The sequence below is a fragment of the Cherax quadricarinatus genome, chromosome 98 (genome assembly GCF_038502225.1).
Source record: "Cherax quadricarinatus isolate ZL_2023a chromosome 98, ASM3850222v1, whole genome shotgun sequence".
NCBI lineage: Eukaryota > Metazoa > Arthropoda > Malacostraca > Decapoda > Parastacidae > Cherax > Cherax quadricarinatus.
In genome coordinates this window covers 11,520,211-11,545,936 of record NC_091389.1, presented here as the reverse complement: position 1 = coordinate 11,545,936, position 25,726 = coordinate 11,520,211, and the positions used below count along the sequence as shown (strand labels likewise).

General features: G+C 52.1%; 1 protein-coding gene across 3 annotated transcripts in view; it reads right to left on the bottom strand.

The window, feature by feature from the left end:
* The window catches only part of b (glutamate decarboxylase-like protein black), a 123,819-nt gene that overhangs the window by 9,314 nt on the left and 88,779 nt on the right, over nucleotides 1–25,726 (bottom strand). For 2 of the 3 annotated variants that reach the window (XM_070105405.1, XM_070105404.1), the window contains 2 exons: nucleotides 24,782–24,907; nucleotides 11,108–11,247 (listed from right to left, as the gene is read on the bottom strand). In XM_070105405.1, coding sequence (XP_069961506.1) covers nucleotides 11,108–11,247; nucleotides 24,782–24,907 — 266 coding nt within the window. Of the gene's footprint in view, nucleotides 1–11,107; nucleotides 11,248–24,451; nucleotides 24,477–24,781; nucleotides 24,908–25,726 lie in introns of all 3 variants that reach the window. The other variant, XM_070105406.1, reaches the window with a different exon arrangement.

The following is a 25,726-nucleotide window of genomic DNA, read 5'->3' as shown; positions in this document are numbered from 1 at the left end:
CCCTCTAGTTATCATACCTGCCACCCTCTAGTTATCATACCTGCCACCCTTTAGTTATCATACCTGCCACCCTCTAGTTATCATACCTGCCACCCTCTAGTTATCATACCTGCCACCCTCTAGTTATCATACCTGCCACCCTCCAGTTATCATACCTGCCACCCTCCAGTTATCATACCTGCCACCCTCCAGTTATCATACCTGCCACCCTCTAGTTATCATACCTGCCACCCTCTAGTTATCATACCTGCCACCCTCTAGTTATCATACCTGCCACCCTCTAGTTATCATACCTGCCACCCTCTAGTTATCATACCTGCCACCCTCTAGTTATCATACCTGCCACCCTCTAGTTATCATACCTGCCACCCTCTAGTTATCATACCTGCCACCCTCTAGTTATCATACCTGCCACCCTCCAGTTATCATACCTGCCACCCTCTAGTTATCATACCTGCCACCCTCTAGTTATCATACCTGCCACCCTCTGGTTATCATACCTGCCACCCACTAGTTATCATACCTGCCACCCTCTGGTTATCATACCTGCCACCCTCCAGTTATCATACCTGCCACCCTCTGGTTATCATACCTGCCACCCACTAGTTATCATACCTGCCACCCTCTGGTTATCATACCTGCCACCCTCTGGTTATCATACCTGCCACCCACTAGTTATCATACCTGCCACCCTCTGGTTATCATACCTGCCACCCTCTAGTTATCATACCTGCCACCCTCTGGTTATCATACCTGCCACCCTCTAGTTATCATACCTGCCACCCTCTGGTTATCATACCTGCCACCCTCTAGTTATCATACCTGCCACCCTCTGGTTATCATACCTGCCACCCTCTGGTTATCATACCTGCCACCCACTAGTTATCATACCTGCCACCCTCTGGTTATCATACCTGCCACCCTCTAGTTATCATACCTGCCACCCTCTAGTTATCATACCTGCCACCCTCTAGTTATCATACCTGCCACCCTCTAGTTATCATACCTGCCACCCTCTAGTTATCATACCTGCCACCCTCTAGTTATCATACCTGCCACCCTCTAGTTATCATACCTGCCACCCTCTAGTTATCATACCTGCCACCCTCTAGTTATCATACCTGCCACCCTCTAGTTATCATACCTGCCACCCTCTAGTTATCATACCTGCCACCCTCTAGTTATCATACCTGCCACCCTCTAGTTATCATACCTGCCACCCTCTAGTTATCATACCTGCCACCCTCTAGTTATCATACCTGCCACCCTCCAGTTATCATACCTGCCACCCTCTAGTTATCATACCTGCCACCCTCTAGTTATCATACCTGCCACCCTCTAGTTATCATACCTGCCACCCTCTAGTTATCATACCTGCCACCCTCTAGTTATCATACCTGCCACCCTCTAGTTATCATACCTGCCACCCTCTAGTTATCATACCTGCCACCCTCTAGTTATCATACCTGCCACCCTCTAGTTATCATACCTGCCACCCTCTAGTTATCATACCTATCATACCTGCCACCCTCTAGTTATCATACCTGCCACCCTCTAGTTATCATACCTGCCACCCTCATACCTGCCACCCTCTAGTTATCATACCTGCCACCCTCTAGTTATCATACCTGCCACCCTCTAGTTATCATACCTGCCACCCTCTAGTTATCATACCTGCCACCCTCTAGTTATCATACCTGCCACCCTCTAGTTATCATACCTGCCACCCTCTAGTTATCATACCTGCCACCCTCTAGTTATCATACCTGCCACCCTCTAGTTATCATACCTGCCACCCTCTAGTTATCATACCTGCCTAGTTATCCCTCTAGTTATCATACCTGCCACCCTCTAGTTATCATACCTGCCACCCTCTAGTTATCATACCTGCCACCCTCTAGTTATCATACCTGCCACCCTCTAGTTATCATACCTGCCACCCTCTAGTTATCATAACTGCCCCCCTCTAGTTATCATACCTGCTCACCCTCTAGTTATCATACCTGCCACATACCTCTAGTTATCATACCTGCCACCCTCTAGTTATCATACCTGCCACTCCTCTAGTTATCATACCTGCCACCCCCATCTGCCACCCTCTAGTTATCATACCTGCCACCCTCTAGTTATCATACCTGCCACACTCTAGTTATCATACCTGCCACCCTCTAGTTATCATACCTGCCATCATACCTCTAGTTATCATACCTGCCACCCTCTAGTTATCATACCTGCCACCCTCTAGTTATCATACCTGCCACCCTCTCTAGTTATCATACCTGCCACCCTCTAGTTATCATACCTGCCACCCTCTAGTTATCATACCTGCCACCCTCTAGTTATCATACCTGCCACCCTCTAGTTATCATACCTGCCACCCTCTAGTTATCATACCTGCCACCCTCTAGTTATCTACCTGCCACCCTCTAGTTATCATACCTGCCACCCTCTAGTTATCATACCTGCCACCCTCTAGTTATCATACCTGCCACCCTCTAGTTATCATACCTGCCACCCTCTAGTTATCATACCTGCCACCCTCTAGTTATCATACCTGCCACCCTCTAGTTATCATACCAGCCAACATCTAGTTATCATTATCATACCTGCTCTAGTTATCATACCTGCCACCCTAGTTATCATACCTGCCACCCTCTAGTTATCATACCTGCCACCCTCTAGTTATCATACCTGCCACCCTCTAGTTATCATACCTGCCACCCTCACCTGCCCCTCTAGTTATCATACCTGCCACCCTCATAGTTATCATACCTGCCACCCTCTAGTTATCATACCTGCCACCCTCACCTGCCCCTCTAGTTATCATACCTGCCACCCTCTAGTTATCATACCTGCCACCCTCTAGTTATCATACCTGCCACCCTCTAGTTATCATACCTGCCACCCTCTAGTTATCATACCTGCCACCCTCTAGTTATCATACCTGCCACCCTCTAGTTATCATACCTGCCACCCTCTAGTTATCATACCTGCCACCCTCTAGTTATCATACCTGCCACCCTCTAGTTATCATACCTGCCACCCTCTAGTTATCATACCTGCCACCCTCTAGTTATCATACCTGCCACCCTCTAGTTATCATACCTGCCACCCTCTAGTTATCATACCTGCCACCCTCTAGTTATCATACCTGCCACCCTCTAGTTATCATACCTGCCACCCTCTAGTTATCATACCTGCCACCCTCTAGTTACCCTGCCACCCTCTAGTTATCATACCTGCCACCCTCTAGTTATCATACCTGCCACCCTCTAGTTATCATACCTGCCACCCTCTAGTTATCATACCTGCCACCCTCTAGTTATCATACCTGCCACCCTCTAGTTATCATACCTGCCACCCTCTAGTTATCATACCTGCCACCCTGCCACCCTCCTAGTTATCATACCTGCCACCCTCTAGTTATCATACCTGCCACCCTCTAGTTATCATACCTGCCACCCTCTAGTTATCACCTGCCACCCTCTAGTTATCATACCTGCCACCCTCTAGTTATCATACCTGCCACCCTCTAGTTATCATACCTGCCACCTTCTAGTTATCATACCTGCCACCCTCTAGTTATCATACCTGCCACCCTCTAGTTATCATACCTGCCACCCTCTAGTTATCATACCTGCCACCCTCTAGTTATCATACCTGCCACCCCAGTTATCATACCTGCCACCCTCTAGTTATCATACCTGCCACCCTCTAGTTATCATACCTGCCACCCTCTAGTTATCATACCTGCCACCCTCTAGTTATCATACCTGCTCTAGTTATCATACCTGCCACCCTCTAGTTATCATACCTGCCACCCTCATACCTGCCACCCTCTAGTTATCATACCTGCCACCCTCTAGTTATCATACCTGCCACCCTCTAGTTATCATACCTGCCACCCTCTAGTTATCATACCTGCCACCCTCTAGTTATACCTGCCACCCTCTAGTTATCATACCTGCCACCCTCTAGTTATCATACCTGCCACCCTCTAGTTATCATACCTGCCACCCTCTAGTTATCATACCTGCCACCCTCTAGTTATCATACCTGCCACCCTCTAGTTATCATACCTGCCACCCTCTAGTTATCATACCTGCCACCCTCTAGTTATCATACCTGCCACCCTCTAGTTATCATACCTGCCACCCTCTAGTTATCATACCTGCCACCCTCTAGTTATCATACCTGCCACCCTCTAGTTATCATACCTGCCACCCTCTAGTTATCATACCTGCCACCCTCTAGTTATCATACCTGCCACCCTCTAGTTATCATACCTGCCACCCTCTAGTTATCATACCTGCCACCCTCTAGTTATCATACCTGCCACCCTCTAGTTATCATACCTGCCACCCTCTAGTTATCATACCTGCCACCCTCTAGTTATCATACCTGCCACCCTCTAGTTATCATACCTGCCACCCTCTAGTTATCATACCTGCCACCCTCTAGTTATCATACCTGCCACCCTCTAGTTATCATACCTGCCACCCTCTAGTTATCATACCTGCCACCCTCTAGTTATCATACCTGCCACCCTCTAGTTATCATACCTGCCACCCTCTAGTTATCATACCTGCCACCCTCTAGTTATCATACCTGCCACCCTCTAGTTATCATACCTGCCACCCTCTAGTTATCATACCTGCCACCCTCTAGTTATCATACCTGCCACCCTCTAGTTATCATACCTGCCACCCTCTAGTTATCATACCTGCCACCCTCTAGTTATCATACCTGCCACCCTCTAGTTATCATACCTGCCACCCTCTAGTTATCATACCTGCCACCCTCTAGTTATCATACCTGCCACCCTCTAGTTATCATACCTGCCTAGTTACCCTCTAGTTATCATACCTGCCACCCTCCATACCTCTAGTTATCATACCTGCCACCCTCTAGTTATCATACCTGCCACCCTCTAGTTATCATACCTGCCATACCTGCCACCCTCTAGTTATCATACCTGCCACCCTCTAGTTATCATACCTGCCACCCTCTAGTTATCATACCTGCCACCCTCTAGTTATCATACCTGCCACCCTCTAGTTATCATACCTGCCACCCTCTAGTTATCATACCTGCCACCCTCTAGTTATCATACCTGCCACCCTCTAGTTATCATACCTGCCACCCTCTAGTTATCATACCTGCCACCCTCTAGTTATCATACCTGCCACCCTCTAGTTATCATACCTGCCACCCTCTAGTTATCATACCTGCCACCCTCTAGTTATCATACCTGCCACCCTCTAGTTATCATACCTGCCACCCTCTAGTTATCATACCTGCCACCCTCTAGTTATCATACCTGCCACCCTCTAGTTATCATACCTGCCACCCTCTAGTTATCATACCTGCCACCCTCTAGTTATCATACCTGCCACCCTCTAGTTATCATACCTGCCACCCTCTAGTTATCATACCTGCCACCCTCTAGTTATCATACCTGCCACCCTCTAGTTATCACCTGCCACCCTCTAGTTATCATACCTGCCACCCTCTAGTTATCATACCTGCCACCCTCTAGTTATCATACCTGCCACCCTCTAGTTATCATACCTGCCACCCTCTAGTTATCATACCTGCCACCCTCTAGTTATCATACCTGCCACCCTCTAGTTATCATACCTGCCACCCTCTAGTTATCATACCTGCCACCCTCTAGTTATCATACCTGCCACCCTCTAGTTATCATACCTGCCACCCTCTAGTTATCATACCTGCCACCCTCTAGTTATCATACCTGCCACCCTCTAGTTATCATACCTGCCACCCTCTAGTTATCATACCTGCCACCCTCTAGTTATCATACCTGCCACCCTCTAGTTATCATACCTGCCACCCTCTAGTTATCATACCTGCCACCCTCTAGTTATCATACCTGCCACCCTCTAGTTATCATACCTGCCACCCTCTAGTTATCATACCTGCCACCCTCTAGTTATCATACCTGCCACCCTCTAGTTATCATACCTGCCACCCTCTAGTTATCATACCTGCCACCCTCTAGTTATCATACCTGCCACCCTCTAGTTATCATACCTGCCACCCTCTAGTTATCATACCTGCCACCCTCTAGTTATCATACCTGCCACCCTCTAGTTATCATACCTGCCACCCTCTAGTTATCATACCTGCCACCCTCTAGTTATCATACCTGCCACCCTCTAGTTATCATACCTGCCACCCTCTAGTTATCATACCTGCCACCCTCTAGTTATCATACCTGCCCCTCTAGTTATCATACCTGCCACTCTCTAGTTATCATACCTGCCACCCTCTAGTTATCATACCTGCCACTCTCTAGTTATCATACCTGCCCCTCTAGTTATCATACCTGCCACCCTCTAGTTATCATACCTGCCACCCTCTAGTTATCATACCTGCCACCCTCTAGTTATCATACCTGCCACCCTCTAGTTATCATACCTGCCACCCTCTAGTTATCATACCTGCCACCCTCTAGTTATCATACCTGCCACCCTCTAGTTATCATACCTGCCACTCTCTAGTTATCATACCTGCCACCCTCTAGTTATCATACCTGCCACCCTCTAGTTATCATACCTGCCACCCTCTAGTTATCATACCTGCCACCCTCTAGTTATCATACCTGCCACCCTCTAGTTATCATACCTGCCACCCTCTAGTTATCATACCTGCCACCCTCTAGTTATCATACCTGCCACCCTCCACCTGCCCCTCTAGTTATCATACCTGCCACCCTCTAGTTATCATACCTGCCACCCTCTAGTTATCATACCTGCCACCCTCTAGTTATCATACCTGCCACCCTCTAGTTATCATACCTGCCACCCTCTAGTTATCATACCTGCCACCCTCTAGTTATCATACCTGCCACCCTCTAGTTATCATACCTGCCACCCTCTAGTTATCATACCTGCCACCCTCTAGTTATCATACCTGCCACCCTCCAGTTATCATACCTGCCACCCTCTAGTTATCATACCTGCCACCCTCGAGTTATCATACCTGCCACCCTCTAGTTATCATACCTGCCACCCTCTAGTTATCATACCTGCCACCCTCTAGTTATCATACCTGCCACCCTCTAGTTATCATACCTGCCACCCTCTAGTTATCATACCTGCCACCCTCTAGTTATCATACCTGCCACCCTCTAGTTATCATACCTGCCACCCTCTAGTTATCATACCTGCTCTAGTTATACCTGCCCCTCTAGTTATCATACCTGCCACCCTCTAGTTATCATACCTGCAGTTATCACCCTCTAGTTATCATACCTGCCACCCTCTAGTTATCATACCTGCCACCCTCTAGTTATCATACCTGCCACCCTCTAGTTATCATACCTGCCACCCTCCAGTTATCATACCTGCCACCCTCCAGTTATCATACCTGCCACCCTCTAGTTATCATACCTGCCACCCTCTAGTTATCATACCTGCCACCCTCTAGTTATCATACCTGCCACCCTCTAGTTATCATACCTGCCACCCTCTAGTTATCATACCTGCCACCCTCCAGTTATCATACCTGCCACCCTCTAGTTATCATACCTGCCACCCTCTAGTTATCATACCTGCCACCCTCTAGTTATCATACCTGCCACCCTCTAGTTATCATACCTGCCACCCTCCAGTTATCATACCTGCCACCCTCTAGTTATCATACCTGCCACCCTCTAGTTATCATACCTGCCACCCTCTAGTTATCATACCTGCCACCCTCTAGTTATCATACCTGCCACCCTCTAGTTATCATACCTGCCACCCTCTAGTTATCATACCTGCCACCCTCTAGTTATCATACCTGCCACCCTCTAGTTATCATACCTGCCACCCTCTAGTTATCATACCTGCCACCCTCTAGTTATCATACCTGCCACCCTCCAGTTATCATACCTGCCACCCTCTAGTTATCATACCTGCCACCCTCTAGTTATCATACCTGCCACCCTCTAGTTATCATACCTGCCACCCTCTAGTTATCATACCTGCCACCCTCCAGTTATCATACCTGCCACCCTCCAGTTATCATACCTGCCACCCTCTAGTTATCATACCTGCCACCCTCTAGTTATCATACCTGCCACCCTCTAGTTATCATACCTGCCACCCTCTAGTTATCATACCTGCCACCCTCCAGTTATCATACCTGCCACCCTCTAGTTATCATACCTGCCACCCTCTAGTTATCATACCTGCCACCCTCTAGTTATCATACCTGCTCACCCTCTAGTTATCATACCTGCCACCCTCTAGTTATCATACCTGCCACCCTCTAGTTATCATACCTGCCACCCTCTAGTTATCATACCTGCCACCCTCTAGTTATCATACCTGCCACCCTCTAGTTATCATACCTGCCACCCTCTAGTTATCATACCTGCCACCCTCTAGTTATCATACCTGCCACCCTCTAGTTATACCTGCCACCCTCTAGTTATACCTGCCACCCTCTAGTTATCATACCTGCCACCCTCTAGTTATCATACCTGCCACTCTCTAGTTATCATACCTGCCACCCTCTAGTTATCATACCTGCCACCCTCCAGTTATCATACCTGCCACCCTCTAGTTATCATACCTGCCACCCTCTAGTTATCATACCTGCCACCCTCTAGTTATCATACCTGCCACCCTCTAGTTATACCTGCCACTCTCTAGTTATCATACCTGCCACCCTCCAGTTATCATACCTGCCACCCTCTAGTTATCATACCTGCCACCCTCTAGTTATCATACCTGCCACCCTCTAGTTATCATACCTGCCACCCTCTAGTTATCATACCTGCCACCCTCTAGTTATCATACCTGCCACCCTCTAGTTATCATACCTGCCACCCTCTAGTTATCATACCTGCCACCCTCTAGTTATCATACCTGCCACCCTCTAGTTATCATACCTGCCACCCTCTAGTTATCATACCTGCCACCCTCTAGTTATCATACCTGCCACCCTCCAGTTATCATACCTGCCACCCTCATACCTGCCACCCTCTAGTTATCATACCTGCCACCCTCTAGTTATCATACCTGCCACCCTCTAGTTATCATACCTGCCACCCTCTAGTTATCATACCTGCCACCCTCATACCTGCCACCCTCTAGTTATCATACCTGCCACCCTCTAGTTATCATACCTGCCACCCTCACCCTGCCACCCTCTAGTTATCATACCTGCCACCCTCTAGTTATCATACCTGCCACCCTCTAGTTATCATACCTGCCACCCTCTAGTTATCATACCTGCCACCCTCTAGTTATCATACCTGCCACCCTCTAGTTATACCTGCCACTCTCTAGTTATCATACCTCTAGTTATCATACCTGCCACCCACGAGTTATCATACCTGCCACTCTCTAGTTATCATACCTGCCACCCTCTAGTTATCATACCTGCCACCCTCTAGTTATCATACCTGCCACCCTCTAGTTATCATACCTGCCACCCTCTAGTTATCATACCTGCCACCCTCTAGTTATCATACCTGCCACCCTCCAGTTATCATACCTGCCACCCTCTAGTTATACCTGCCACCCTCTAGTTATACCTGCCACCCTCTAGTTATACCTGCCACCCTCTAGTTATACCTGCCACCCTCTAGTTATCATACCTGCCACCCTCTAGTTATCATACCTGCCACCCTCTAGTTATCATACCTGCCACCCTCTAGTTATACCTGCCACCCTCTAGTTATACCTGCCACCCTCTAGTTATCATACCTGCCACCCTCTAGTTATCATACCTGCCACCCTCTAGTTATCATACCTGCCACCCTCTAGTTATACCTGCCACCCTCTAGTTATACCTGCCACTCTCTAGTTATCATACCTGCCACCCTCTAGTTATCATACCTGCCACCCACTAGTTATCATACCTGCCACCCTCCAGTTATCATACCTGCCACCCTCTAGTTATCATACCTGCCACCCTCTAGTTATCATACCTGCCACCCTCTAGTTATCATACCTGCCACCCTCTAGTTATCATACCTGCCACCCTCTAGTTATCATACCTGCCACCCTCTAGTTATCATACCTGCCACCCTCTAGTTATCATACCTGCCACCCTCTAGTTATCATACCTGCCACCCTCTAGTTATCATACCTGCCACCCTCTAGTTATCATACCTGCCACCCTCTAGTTATCATACCTGCCACCCCTAGTTATCATACCTGCCACCCTCTAGTTATCATACCTGCCACCCTAGTTATCATACCTGCCACCCTCTAGTTATCATACCTGCCACCCTCTAGTTATCATACCTGCCACCCTCTAGTTATCATACCTGCCACCCTCTAGTTATAAGAGCTTCCATCCTGTTGTTATACCTGCCACTCTCTAGTTATCATACCTGCCACCCTCTAGTTATCATACCTGCCACCCTCTAGTTATACCTGCCACTCTCTAGTTATCATACCTGCCACCCTCTAGTTATCATACCTGCCACCCTCCAGTTATCATACCTGCCACCCTCTAGTTATACCTGCCACCCTCTAGTTATCATACCTGCCACCCTCCAGTTATCATACCTGCCACCCTCTAGTTATCATACCTGCCACCCTCCAGTTATCATACCTGCCACCCTCCAGTTATCATACCTGCCACCCTCCAGTTATCATACCTGCCACCCTCCAGTTATCATACCTGCCACCCTCTAGTTATCATACCTGCCACCCTCTAGTTATCATACCTGCCACCCTCTAGTTATCATACCTGCCACCCTCTAGTTATCATACCTGCCACCCTCTAGTTATCATACCTGCCACCCTCCAGTTATCATACCTGCCACCCTCCAGTTATCATACCTGCCACCCTCCAGTTATCATACCTGCCACCCTCCAGTTATCATACCTGCCACCCTCCAGTTATCATACCTGCCACCCTCCAGTTATCATACCTGCCACCCTCTAGTTATCATACCTGCCACCCTCTAGTTATCATACCTGCCACCCTCCAGTTATCATACCTGCCACCCTCCAGTTATCATACCTGCCACCCTCCAGTTATCATACCTGCCACCCTCCAGTTATCATACCTGCCACCCTCCAGTTATCATACCTGCCACCCTCCAGTTATCATACCTGCCACCCTCCAGTTATCATACCTGCCAGCCTCATCAACGTCGACGGGAAGCAAGTTGTCAGCGCCCAGGCCCAGAGTCATGGCTGACTTCAGCAGTGAATAGTGGGAATCAGCAGACGTCAGCACCACTAGCTGATGACCCAGGCCGTGTAAGCCTCTCTTCTGTAGACATACAGATATATACAAAATAAATCAAGGACCACAATGGGAGTAAGTCAAGGACCACAATGGGAGTAAGTCAAGGACCACAATGGGAGTAAGTCAAGGACCCCAATGGGAGTAAGTCAAGGACCCCAATGGGAGTAAGTCAAGGACCACAATGGAAGTATGTCAAGGACCACAATGGGAGTAAGTCAAGAACCCCAATGGGAGTAAGTCAAGGACCCTAATGGGAGTAAGTCAAGGACCCCAATGGGAGTAAGTCAAGGACCCTAATGGGAGTAAGTCAAGGACCCCAATGGGAGTAAGTCAAGGACCCCAATGGGAGTAAGTCAAGGACCCCAATGGGAGTAAGTCAAGGACCCCAATGGGAGTAAGTCAAGGACCCCAATGGGAGTAAGTCAAGGACCACAATGGGAGTAAGTCAAGGACCACAATGGGAGTAAGTCAAGAACAACAATGGGAGTAAGTCAAGGACCACAATGGGAGTAAGTCAAGAACCCCAATGGGAGTAAGTCAAGGACCCTAATGGGAGTAAGTCAAGGACCCCAATGGGAGTAAGTCAAGGACCCCAATGGGAGTAAGTCAAGGACCCCAATGGGAGTAAGTCAAGGACCCCAATAGGAGTAAGTCAAGGACCCCAATGGGAGTAAGTCAAGGACCACAATGGGAGTAAGTCAAGGACCACAATGGGAGTAAGTCAAGGACCCCAATGGGAGTAAGTCAAGGACCACAATGTAAGTCACTTTATCTGACTTTCTTGGGTTATCCTGGGGGGGGGAGGTAATTTACACTATCTATGGTAAGTGTACGTACGTGTGGCTCTCTGTAGATATCTCACCGTGTCAGTCAGAGAATAAATCTCTATTGATCTCTGTAATTCTGGTGGACTACGCTACCTCTCACAGCAAGATGGACTGGTACCTTGTACACTTGTGAAGTACCAGGAGCTGTAAAAGTATTTATAGGAAATCTGATAAATGGGAGTAAGTCAAGGACCCCAATGGGAGTAAGTCAAGGACCACAATGAGAGTAAGTCAAGGACCACAATGGGAGTAAGTCAAGGACCACAATGGGAGTAAGTCAAGGACCACAATGGGAGTAAGTCAAGGACCACAATGGGAGTAAGTCAAGGACCACAATGGGAGTAAGTCAAGGACCCCAATGGGAGTAAGTCAAGGACCCCAATGGGAGTAAGTCAAGGACCCCAGTGTGAGTAAGTCAAGGACCACAATGGGAGTAAGTCAAGGACCACAATGGGAGTAAGTCAAGGACCCCAATGGGAGTAAGTTGATTAGACACATGTACCACTCTTGGGTACCTTGATTGAGGGAACGTTTGCCCACACAGTGGCTTCGTCAGGCCATACAAAGGAGAATTAGTGAAGTTGAGTTTGAGGTAATCAGTCCCTCTTGTATTGGACTGATGAATCCATATGTCTAATTCATCACATCCACTAAAACATGTACACAGAGTCCCGTAGCTGAAGTGGTAGTGTGTTGGACCTGCCAATCCGGGCACCACAGTTCGAGCCTCCGATCCGTGTTTCCTTTTGTTCACTGACAGCTGTCAAATATGCAAACGTGATTTTGACAGCTGTCAATAGTGACTTCAAACATGAAAGTGTCTCCTGCTGGTAGGCCGTGTTCACAGTTTCTAATTGAGTCTTTTAGGCCTATTAGTTACGCTAAATTAGCTTCCCTGGTGTTACAGATGGCCCTGTGGCCTGGTGGCCTGGTGGCTAGTGGCCCGGTGGCCTGGTGGCTAGTGGCCCGGTGGCCTGGTGGCTAGTGGCCCGGTGGCCTGGTGGCTAGTGGCCTGGTGGCTAGTGGCCCGGTGGCCTGGTGGCTAATGGCCCGGTGGCCTGGTGGCTAAAGCTCCCGCTTCACACACGGAGGGCCCGGGTTCGATTCCCGGCGGGTGGAAACATTTCGACACGTTTCCTTACACCTGTTGTCCTGTTCACCTAGCAGCAAATAGGTACCTGGATGTTAGTGGACTGGTGTGGGTGGCATCCTGGGTGTTAGTCGACTGGTGTGGGTCGCATCCTGGGTGTTAGTGGACTGGTGTGGGTGGCATCCTGGGTGTTAGTGGACTGGTGTGGGTGGCATCCTGGGTGTTAGTGGACTGGTGTGGGTGGCATCCTGGGTGTTAGTGGACTGGTGTGGGTGGCATCCTGGGTGTTAGTGGACTGGTGTGGGTGGCATCCTGGGTGTTAGTGGACTGGTGTGGGTGGCATCCTGGGTGTTAGTGGACTGGTGTGGGTGGCATCCTGGGTGTTAGTGGACTGGTGTGGGTGGCATCCTGGGTGTTAGTGGACTGGTGTGGGTGGCATCCTGGGTGTTAGTGGACTGGTGTGGGTGGCATCCTGGGTGTTAGTCGACTGGTGTGTGTCGCATCCTGGGTGTTAGTGGACTGGTGTGGGTGGCATCCTGGGTGTTAGTGGACTGGTGTGGGTGGCATCCTGGGTGTTAGTGGACTGGTGTGGGTGGCATCCTGGGTGTTAGTGGACTGGTGTGGGTGGCATCCTGGGTGTTAGTCGACTGGTGTGGGTGGCATCCTGGGTGTTAGTCGACTGGTGTGGGTGGCATCCTGGGTGTTAGTCGACTGGTGTGGGTGGCATCCTGGGTGTTAGTCGACTGGTGTGGGTGGCATCCTGGGTGTTAGTCGACTGGTGTGTGTCGCATCCTGGGTGTTAGTGGACTGGTGTGGGTGGCATCCTGGGTGTTAGTGGACTGGTGTGGGTGGCATCCTGGGTGTTAGTGGACTGGTGTGGGTGGCATCCTGGGTGTTAGTGGACTGGTGTGGGTGGCATCCTGGGTGTTAGTGGACTGGTGTGGGTCACATCCTGGGTGTTAGTGGACTGGTGTGGGTCACATCCTGGGTGTTAGTGGACTGGTGTGGGTCACATCCTGGGTGTTAGTGGACTGGTGTGGGTGGCATCCTGGGTGTTAGTGGACTGGTGTGGGTGGCATCCTGGGTGTTAGTGGACTGGTGTGGGTCACATCCTGGGTGTTAGTGGACTGGTGTGGGTGGCATCCTGGGTGTTAGTGGACTGGTGTGGGTGGCATCCTGGGTGTTAGTGGACTGGTGTGGGTGGCATCCTGGGTGTTAGTGGACTGGTGTGGGTGGCATCCTGGGTGTTAGTGGACTGGTGTGGGTGGCATCCTGGATGTTAGTGGACTGGTGTGGGTGGCATCCTGGGTGTTAGTGGACTGGTGTGGGTCACATCCTGGGTGTTAGTGGACTGGTGTGGGTGGCATCCTGGGTGTTAGTGGACTTGTGTGGGTCACATCCAGGGTGTTAGTCGACTGGTGTGGGTGGCATCCTGGGTGTTAGTGGACTGGTGTGGGTGGCATCCTGGGTGTTAGTGGACTGGTGTGGGTGGCATCCTGGGTGTTAGTGGACTGGTGTGGGTGGCATCCTGGGTGTTAGTGGACTGGTGTGGGTGGCATCCTGGGTGTTAGTGGACTGGTGTGGGTGGCATCCTGGGTGTTAGTGGACTGGTGTGGGTGGCATCCTGGGTGTTAGTGGACTGGTGTGGGTGGCATCCTGGGTGTTAGTGGACTGGTGTGGGTGGCATCCTGGGTGTTAGTGGACTGGTGTGGGTCACATCCTGGGTGTTAGTGGACTGGTGTGGGTCACATCCTGGGTGTTAGTGGACTGGTGTGGGTGGCATCCTGGGTGTTAGTGGACTGGTGTGGGTCACATCCTGGGTGTTAGTGGACTGGTGTGGGTCACATCCTGGGTGTTAGTGGACTGGTGTGGGTGGCATCCTGGGTGTTAGTGGACTGGTGTGGGTGGCATCCTGGGTGTTAGTGGACTGGTGTGGGTGGCATCCTGGGTGTTAGTGGACTGGTGTGGGTGGCATCCTGGGTGTTAGTGGACTGGTGTGGGTGGCATCCTGGGTGTTAGTGGACTGGTGTGGGTGGCATCCTGGGTGTTAGTGGACTGGTGTGGGTGGCATCCTGGGTGTTAGTGGACTGGTGTGGGTCACATCCTGGGTGTTAGTGGACTGGTGTGGGTGGCATCCTGGGTGTTAGTGGACTGGTGTGGGTGGCATCCTGGGTGTTAGTGGACTGGTGTGGGTGGCATCCTGGGTGTTAGTGGACTGGTGTGGGTCACATCCTGGGTGTTAGTGGACTGGTGTGGGTGGCATCCTGGGTGTTAGTGGACTGGTGTGGGTTGCATCCTGGGTGTTAGTGGACTGGTGTGGGTCACATCCTGGGTGTTAGTGGACTGGTGTGGGTCACATCCTGGGTGTTAGTGGACTGGTGTGGGTGGCATCCTGGGTGTTAGTGGACTGGTGTGGGTGGCATCCTGGGTGTTAGTGGACTGGTGTGGGTGGCATCCTGGGTGTTAGTGGACTGGTGTGGGTGGCATCCTGGGTGTTAGTGGACTGGTGTGGGTGGCATCCTGGGTGTTAGTGGACTGGTGTGGGTGGCATCCTGGGTGTTAGTGGACTGGTGTGGGTGGCATCCTGGGTGTTAGTGGACTGGTGTGGGTCACATCCTGGGTGTTAGTGGACTGGTGTGGGTCACATCCTGGGTGTTAGTGGACTGGTGTGGGTCACATCCTGGGTGTTAGTGGACTGGTGTGGGTGGCATCCTGGGTGTTAGTGGACTGGTGTGGGTGGCATCCTGGGTGTTAGTGGACTGGTGTGGGTCACATCCTGGGTGTTAGTGGACTGGTGTGGGTGGCATCCTGGGTGTTAGTGGACTGGTGTGGGTGGCATCCTGGGTGTTAGTGGACTGGTGTGGGTGGCATCCTGGGTGTTAGTGGACTGGTGTGGGTGGCATCCTGGGTGTTAGTGGACTGGTGTGGGTGGCATCCTGGGTGTTAGTGGACTGGTGTGGGTGGCATCCTGGGTGTTAGTGGACTGGTGTGGGTGGCATCCTGGGTGTTAGTGGACTGGTGTGGGTGGCATCCTGGGTGTTAGTGGACTGGTGTGGGTCACATCCTGGGTGTTAGTGGACTGGTGTGGGTCACATCCTGGGTGTTAGTGGACTGGTGTGGGTGGCATCCTGGGTGTTAGTGGACTGGTGTGGGTGGCATCCTGGGTGTTAGTGGACTGGTGTGGGTGGCATCCTGGGTGTTAGTGGACTGGTGTGGGTGGCATCCTGGGTGTTAGTGGACTGGTGTGGGTGGCATCCTGGGTGTTAGTGGACTGGTGTGGGTGGCATCCTGGGTGTTAGTGGACTGGTGTGGGTGGCATCCTGGGTGTTAGTGGACTGGTGTGGGTCACATCCTGGGTGTTAGTGGACTGGTGTGGGTCACATCCTGGGTGTTAGTGGACTGGTGTGGGTGGCATCCTGGGTGTTAGTGGACTGGTGTGGGTGGCATCCTGGGTGTTAGTGGACTGGTGTGGGAGACATCGTGGGTGTTAGTGGACTGGCATGGGTCACATCCTGGGTGTTAGTGGACTGGTGTGGGTCACATCCTGGGTGTTAGTGGACTGGTGTGGGTGGCATCCTGGGTGTTAGTGGACTGGTGTGGGTCACATCCTGGGTGTTAGTGGACTGGTGTGGGTGGCATCCTGGGTGTTAGTGGACTGGTGTGGGTGGCATCCTGGGTGTTAGTGGACTGGTGTGGGTGGCATCCTGGGTGTTAGTGGACTGGTGTGGGTCACATCCTGGGTGTTAGTGGACTGGTGTGGGTGGCATCCTGGGTGTTAGTGGACTGGTGTGGGTCACATCCTGGGTGTTAGTGGACTGGTGTGGGTGGCATCCTGGGTGTTAGTGGACTGGTGTGGGTCACATCCTGGGTGTTAGTGGACTGGTGTGGGTCACATCCTGGGTGTTAGTCGACTGGTGTGGGTCACATCCTGGGTGTTAGTGGACTGGTGTGGGTCACATCCTGGGTGTTAGTGGACTGGTGTGGGTGGCATCCTGGGTGTTAGTGGACTGGTGTGGGTGGCATCCTGGGTGTTAGTGGACTGGTGTGGGTCACATCCTGGGTGTTAGTGGACTGGTGTGGGTCACATCCTGGGTGTTAGTGGACTGGTGTGGGTGGCATCCTGGGTGTTAGTGGACTGGTGTGGGTGGCATCCTGGGTGTTAGTGGACTGGTGTGGGTGGCATCCTGGGTGTTAGTGGACTGGTGTGGGTGGCATCCTGGGTGTTAGTGGACTGGTGTGGGTGGCATCCTGGGTGTTAGTGGACTGGTGTGGGTGGCATCCTGGGTGTTAGTGGACTGGTGTGGGTCACATCCTGGGTGTTAGTGGACTGGTGTGGGTCACATCCTGGGTGTTAGTGGACTGGTGTGGGTGGCATCCTGGGTGTTAGTGGACTGGTGTGGGTCACATCCTGGGTGTTAGTGGACTGGTGTGGGTCACATCCTGGGTGTTAGTCGACTGGTGTGGGTGGCATCCTGGGTGTTAGTGGACTGGTGTGGGTCACATCCTGGGTGTTAGTGGACTGGTGTGGGTCACATCCTGGGTGTTAGTGGACTGGTGTGGGTGGCATCCTGGGTGTTAGTGGACTGGTGTGGGTCACATCCTGGGTGTTAGTGGACTGGTGTGGGTCACATCCTGGGTGTTAGTGGACTGGTGTGGGTGGCATCCTGGGTGTTAGTGGACTGGTGTGGGTCACATCCTGGGTGTTAGTGGACTGGTGTGGGTGGCATCCTGGGTGTTAGTGGACTGGTGTGGGTGGCATCCTGGGTGTTAGTGGACTGGTGTGGGTGGCATCCTGGGTGTTAGTGGACTGGTGTGGGTGGCATCCTGGGTGTTAGTGGACTGGTGTGGGTGGCATCCTGGGTGTTAGTGGACTGGTGTGGGTGGCATCCTGGGTGTTAGTGGACTGGTGTGGGTGACATCCTGGGTGTTAGTGGACTGGTGTGGGTGGCATCCTGGGTGTTAGTGGACTGGTGTGGGTGACATCCTGGGTGTTAGTGGACTGGTGTGGGTGGCATCCTGGGTGTTAGTGGACTGGTGTGGGTCACATCCTGGGTGTTAGTGGACTGGTGTGGGTGGCATCCTGGGTGTTAGTGGACTGGTGTGGGTGGCATCCTGGGTGTTAGTGGACTGGTGTGGGTGGCATCCTGGGTGTTAGTGGACTGGTGTGGGTGGCATCCTGGGTGTTAGTGGACTGGTGTGGGTGGCATCCTGGGTGTTAGTGGACTGGTGTGGGTGACATCCTGGGTGTTAGTGGACTGGTGTGGGTGGCATCCTGGGTGTTAGTGGACTGGTGTGGGTGGCATCCTGGGTGTTAGTGGACTGGTGTGGGTGGCATCCTGGGTGTTAGTGGACTGGTGTTGGTCTCATCCTGGGTGTTAGTGGACTGGTGTGGGTCACATCCTGGGTGTTAGTGGACTGGTGTGGGTCACATCCTGGGTGTTAGTGGACTGGTGTGGGTGGCATCCTGGGTGTTAGTGGACTGGTGTGGGTCACATCCTGGGTGTTAGTGGACTGGTGTGGGTCACATCCTGGGTGTTAGTGGACTGGTGTGGGTGGCATCCTGGGTGTTAGTGGACTGGGTGTTAGTGGACTGGTGTGGGTGGCATCCTGGGTGTTAGTGGACTGGTGTGGGTGGCATCCTGGGTGTTAGTGGACTGGTGTGGGTCACATCCTGGGTGTTAGTGGACTGGTGTGGGTCACATCCTGGGTGTTAGTGGACTGGTGTGGGTGGCATCCTGGGTGTTAGTGGACTGGTGTGGGTGGCATCCTGGGTGTTAGTGGACTGGTGTGGGTGGCATCCTGGGTGTTAGTGGACTGGTGTGGGTGGCATCCTGGGTGTTAGTGGACTGGTGTGGGTGGCATCCTGGGTGTTAGTGGACTGGTGTGGGTCACATCCTGGGTGTTAGTGGACTGGTGTGGGTGGCATCCTGGGTGTTAGTGGACTGGTGTGGGTGGCATCCTGGGTGTTAGTGGACTGGTGTGGGTGGCATCCTGGGTGTTAGTGGACTGGTGTGGGTGGCATCCTGGGTGTTAGTGGACTGGTGTGGGTGGCATCCTGGGTGTTAGTGGACTGGTGTGGGTCACATCCTGGGTGTTAGTGGACTGGTGTGGGTGGCATCCTGGGTGTTAGTGGACTGGTGTGGGTCACATCCTGGGTGTTAGTGGACTGGTGTGGGTGGCATCCTGGGTGTTAGTGGACTGGTGTGGGTGGCATCCTGGGTGTTAGTGGACTGGTGTGGGTGGCATCCTGGGTGTTAGTGGACTGGTGTGGGTCACATCCTGGGTGTTAGTGGACTGGTGTGGGTGGCATCCTGGGTGTTAGTGGACTGGTGTGGGTCACATCCTGGGTGTTAGTGGACTGGTGTGGGTGGCATCCTGGGTGTTAGTGGACTGGTGTGGGTCACATCCTGGGTGTTAGTGGACTGGTGTGGGTGGCATCCTGGGTGTTAGTGGACTGGTGTGGGTGGCATCCTGGGTGTTAGTGGACTGGTGTGGGTGGCATCCTGGGTGTTAGTGGACTGGTGTGGGTCACATCCTGGGTGTTAGTGGACTGGTGTGGGTGGCATCCTGGGTGTTAGTGGACTGGTGTGGGTGGCATCCTGGGTGTTAGTGGACTGGTGTGGGTGGCATCCTGGGTGTTAGTGGACTGGTGTGGGTGGCATCCTGGGTGTTAGTGGACTGGTGTGGGTGGCATCGAGGGTGTTAGTGGACTGATGTGTGTGTGGCAACCTGGGTGTTAGTGGACTGGTGTGTGTGGCATCCTGGGTGTAAGTGGACTGGCGTGTGGGGCATCCTGGGTGTTAGTGACTGGTGGGTGTGACATCCTGGGTGTCAGTGGACTGGTGTGTGTGGCATCCTGGGTGTTAGTGGACTGGTGTGGGTGGCATCCTGAGTTTTAGTAAACTGGTGTGGGACACATCCTGGGTGTTAGTGGACTGGTGTGGGTGGCATCCTGGGTGTTAGTGGACTGGTGTGGGTGGCATCCTGGGTGTTAGTGGACTGGTGTGGGTGGCATCCTGGGTGTTAGTGGACTGGTGTGGGTGGCATCCTGGGTGTTAGTGGACTGGTGTGGGTGGCATCCTGGGTGTTAGTGGACTGGTGTGTGTCACATCCTGGGTGTTAGTGGACTGGTGTGGGTGGCATCCTGGGTGTTAGTGGACTGGTGTGGGTGGCATCCTGGGTGTTAGTGAACTGGTGTGGGTGGCATCCTGGGTGTTAGTGGACTGGTGTGGGTGGCATCCTGGGTGTTAGTGGACTGGTGTGGGTGGCATCCTGGGTGTTAGTGGACTGGTGTGGGTCACATCCTGGGTGTTAGTGGACTGGTGTGGGTGGCATCCTGGGTGTTAGTGGACTGGTGTGGGTGGCATCCTGGGTGTTAGTGGACTGGTGTGGGTGGCATCCTGGGTGTTAGTGGACTGGTGTGGGTGGCATCCTGGGTGTTAGTGGACTGGTGTGGGTGGCATCCTGGGTGTTAGTGGACTGGTGTGGGTGGCATCCTGGGTGTTAGTGGACTGGTGTGGGTGGCATCCTGGGTGTTAGTGGACTGGTGTGGGTCACATCCTGGGTGTTAGTGGACTGGTGTGGGTGGCATCCTGGGTGTTAGTGGACTGGTGTGGGTCACATCCTGGGTGTTAGTGGACTGGTGTGGGTCACATCCTGGGTGTTAGTGGACTGGTGTGGGTCACATCCTGGGTGTTAGTGGACTGGTGTGGGTGGCATCCTGGGTGTTAGTGGACTGGTGTGGGTCACATCCTGGGTGTTAGTGGACTGGTGTGGGTGGCATCCTGGGTGTTAGTGGACTGGTGTGGGTGGCATCCTGGGTGTTAGTGGACTGGTGTGGGTGGCATCCTGGGTGTTAGTGGACTGGTGTGGGTGGCATCCTGGGTGTTAGTGGACTGGTGTGGGTGGCATCCTGGGTGTTAGTGGACTGGTGTGGGTGGCATCCTGGGTGTTAGTGGACTGGTGTGGGTGGCATCCTGGGTGTTAGTGGACTGGTGTGGGTGGCATCCTGGGTGTTAGTGGACTGGTGTGGGTGGCATCCTGGGTGTTAGTGGACTGGTGTGGGTCACATCCTGGGTGTTAGTGGACTGGTGTGGGTGGCATCCTGGGTGTTAGTGGACTGGTGTGGGTGGCATCCTGGGTGTTAGTGGACTGGTGTGGGTGGCATCCTGGGTGTTAGTGGACTGGTGTGGGTCACATCCTGGGTGTTAGTGGACTGGTGTGGGTGGCATCCTGGGTGTTAGTGGACTGGTGTGGGTGGCATCCTGGGTGTTAGTGGACTGGTGTGGGTGGCATCCTGGGTGTTAGTGGACTGGTGTGGGTGGCATCCTGGGTGTTAGTGGACTGGTGTGGGTGGCATCCTGGGTGTTAGTGGACTGGTGTGGGTGGCATCCTGGGTGTTAGTGGACTGGTGTGGGTCACATCCTGGGTGTTAGTGGACTGGTGTGGGTCACATCCTGGGTGTTAGTGGACTGGTGTGGGTGGCATCCTGGGTGTTAGTGGACTGGTGTGGGTGGCATCCTGGGTGTTAGTGGACTGGTGTGGGTGGCATCCTGGGTGTTAGTGGACTGGTGTGGGTGGCATCCTGGGTGTTAGTGGACTGGTGTGGGTGGCATCCTGGGTGTTAGTGGACTGGTGTGGGTGGCATCCTGGGTGTTAGTGGACTGGTGTGGGTGGCATCCTGGGTGTTAGTGGACTGGTGTGGGTGGCATCCTGGGTGTTAGTGGACTGGTGTGGGTGGCATCCTGGGTGTTAGTGGACTGGTGTGGGTCACATCCTGGGTGTTAGTGGACTGGTGTGGGTGGCATCCTGGGTGTTAGTGGACTGGTGTGGGTGGCATCCTGGGTGTTAGTGGACTGGTGTGGGTGGCATCCTGGGTGTTAGTGGACTGGTGTGGGTGGCATCCTGGGTGTTAGTGGACTGGTGTGGGTGGCATCCTGGGTGTTAGTGGACTGGTGTGGGTGGCATCCTGGGTGTTAGTCGACTGGTGTGGGTCACATCCTGGGTGTTAGTGGACTGGTGTGGGTGGCATCCTGGGTGTTAGTGGACTGGTGTGGGTGGCATCCTGGGTGTTAGTGGACTGGTGTGGGTGGCATCCTGGGTGTTAGTGGACTGGTGTGGGTGGCATCCTGGGTGTTAGTGGACTGGTGTGGGTCACATCCTGGGTGTTAGTGGACTGGTGTGGGTGGCATCCTGGGTGTTAGTGGACTGGTGTGGGTCACATCCTGGGTGTTAGTGGACTGGTGTGGGTCACATCCTGGGTGTTAGTGGACTGGTGTGGGTGGCATCCTGGGTGTTAGTGGACTGGTGTGGGTGGCATCCTGGGTGTTAGTGGACTGGTGTGGGTAGCATCCTGGGTGTTAGTGGACTGGTGTGGGTGGCATCCTGGGTGTTAGTGGACTGGTGTGGGTCGCATCCTGGGTGTTAGTGGACTGGTGTGGGTGGCATCCTGGGTGTTAGTGGACTGGTGTGGGTCACATCCTGGGTGTTAGTGGACTGGTGTGGGTCGCATCCTGGGTGTTAGTGGACTGGTGTGGGTCGCATCCTGGGTGTTAGTCGACTGGTGTGGGTGGCATCCTGGGTGTTAGTGGACTGGTGTGGGTCACATCCTGGGTGTTAGTGGACTGGTGTGGGTGGCATCCTGGGGGACAAGATTAAGGACCACAACGGAAATAAGTTAGACAGTCCTCGATGACGCACTGACTTTCTTGGGTTATCCTGGGTGGCTAACCCTCCGGGGTTATCCTGGGTGGCTAACCCTCCGGGGTTATCCTGGGTGGCTAACCCTCCGGGGTTATCCTGGGTGGCTAACCCTCCGGGGTTATCCTGGGTGGCTAACCCTCCGGGGTTATCCTGGGTGGCTAACCCTCCGGGGTTATCCTGGGTGGCTAACCCTCCGGGGTTATCCTGGGTGGCTAACCCTCCGGGGTTATCCTGGGTGGCTAACCCTCCGGGGTTAAAAATCCCAACGAAATCTTATCTTATCTTATCTTACGTTACTTTGACTACAAGAGATTGGTTTTACAAGGGCGAAAACAGGTGGTACCTGGCCAGTAATAGCTGGTACCTGGCCAGTAACAGCTGGTACAGCTGGTACATTACCTTGACATCAGGACAGTGATAATACCTGGCCAGTAACAGCTGGTACCTGCCAGCAACAGTTGGTACAGCTGGTACATTACCTTGACATCAGGACAGTGATGATACCTTGCCAGAAACAGCTGGTACCTGGCCAGTAACAGCTGGTACAGCTGGTACATTACCTTGACATCAGGACAGTGATAATACCTGGCCAGTAACAGCTGGTACCTGCCAGCAACAGTTGGTACAGCTGGTACATTACCTTGACATCAGGACAGTGATTATACCTGGCCAGTAACAGGTGGTACCTGGCCAGTAACAGCTGGTACCTGGCCAGTAACAGCTGGTACTTGGCCAGTAACAGCTGGTACCTGGCCAGTAACAGCTGGTACCTGGCCAGTAACAGCTGGTACCTGGCCAGTAACAGCTGGTACCTGGCCAGTAACAGCTGGTACCTGGCCAGTAACAGCTGGTACCTGGCCAGTAACAGCTGGTACAGCTGGTACATTACCTTGACATCAGGACAGTGATGATACCTGGTCAGTAACAGCTGGTACAGCTGGTACATTACCTTGACATCAGGACAGTGATGATACCTGGCCAGTAACAGCTGGTACAGCTGGTACATTACCTTGACATCAGGACAGTGATGATACCTGGCCAGTAACAGCTGGTACAGCTGGTACAGCTGGTACATTACCTTGACATCAGGACAGTGATGATACCTGGCCAGTAACAGCTGGTACAGCTGGTACATTACCTTGACATCAGGACAGTGATGATACCTGGCCAGTAACAGCTGGTACAGCTGGTACATTACCTTGACATCAGGACAGTGATGATACCTGGCCAGTAACAGCTGGTACAGCTGGTACATTACCTTGACATCAGGACAGTGATGATACCTGGCCAGTAACAGCTGGTACAGCTGGTACATTACCTTGACATCAGGACAGTGATGATACCTGGCCAGTAACAGCTGGTACATTACCTTGACATCAGGACAGTGATGATACCTGGCCAGTAACAGCTGGTACAGCTGGTACATTACCTTGACATCAGGACAGTGATGATAGCTGGCCAGTAACAGCTGGTACAGCTGGTACATTACCTTGACATCAGGACAGTGATGATACCTGGCCAGTAACAGCTGGTACAGCTGGTACATTACCTTGACATCAGGACAGTGGTGATACCTGGCCAGTAACAGCTGGTACAGCTGGTACATTACCTTGACATCAGGACAGTGGTGATACCTGGCCAGTAACAGCTGGTACAGCTGGTACATTACCTTGACATCAGGACAGTGATGATACCTGGCCAGTAACAGCTGGTACCTGGCCAGTAACAGCTGGTACAGCTGGTACATTACCTTGACATCAGGACAGTGATGATACCTGGCCAGTAACAGCTGGTACAGCTGGTACATTACCTTGACATCAGGACAGTGATGATACCTGGCCAGTAACAGCTGGTACAGCTGGTACATTACCTTGACATCAGGACAGTGATGATACCTGGCCAGTAACAGCTGGTACAGCTGGTACAGCTGGTACATTACCTTGACATCAGGACAGTGATGATACCTGGCCAGTAACATGCCATACATATTACTGATAGATCCACCAGGGCAGAAGAGACCGTCATGTTCCTTGTAGCCAACCAGGTCGGCCATAGCTGAGAGTACCTGAAAGAGAGGTACATGGTACTATGGTACACACTGTAATATGGCACACAATGTACTGTTGAGAGTACTAGAGTAGGTACAGTCCAGTGCCCTCTCTGTTAAGAAGTACTTGTAACCAAGACTAAGTCTGGCTACTACAACATCAGTCTGTGTCAGACTCTCAGAAGTACTTGTGTACAGTGTTGTAGGAGTGAACACTTGTGTACAGTGTTGTAGTAGTGAACACTTGTGTACAGTGTTGTAGGAGTGAACACTTGTGTATAGTGTTGTAGGAGTGAACACTTGTGTATAGTGTTGTAGGAGTGAACACTTGTGTATAGTGTTGTAGGAGTGAACACTTGTGTATAGTGTTGTAGTGAACACTTGTGTATAGTGTTGTAGGAGTGAACACTTGTGTACAGTGTTGTAGGAGTGAACACTTGTGTACAGTGTTGTAGGAGTGAACACTTGTGTACAGTGTTGTAGGAGTGAACACTTGTGTACAGTGTTGTAGTAGTGAACACTTGTGTACAGTGTTGTAGGAGTGAACACTTGTGTACAGTGTTGTAGGAGTGAACACTTGTGTACAGTGTTGTAGGAGTGAACACTTGTGTACAGTGTTGTAGGAGTGAACACTTGTGTACAGTGTTGTAGTAGTGAACACTTGTGTACAGTGTTGTAGGAGTGAACACTTGTGTACAGTGTTGTAGGAGTGAACACTTGTGTACAGTGTTGTAGGAGTGAACACTTGTGTACAGTGTTGTAGGAGTGAACACTTGTGTACAGTGTTGTAGGAGTGAACACTTGTGTACAGTGTTGTAGTAGTGAACACTTGTGTAC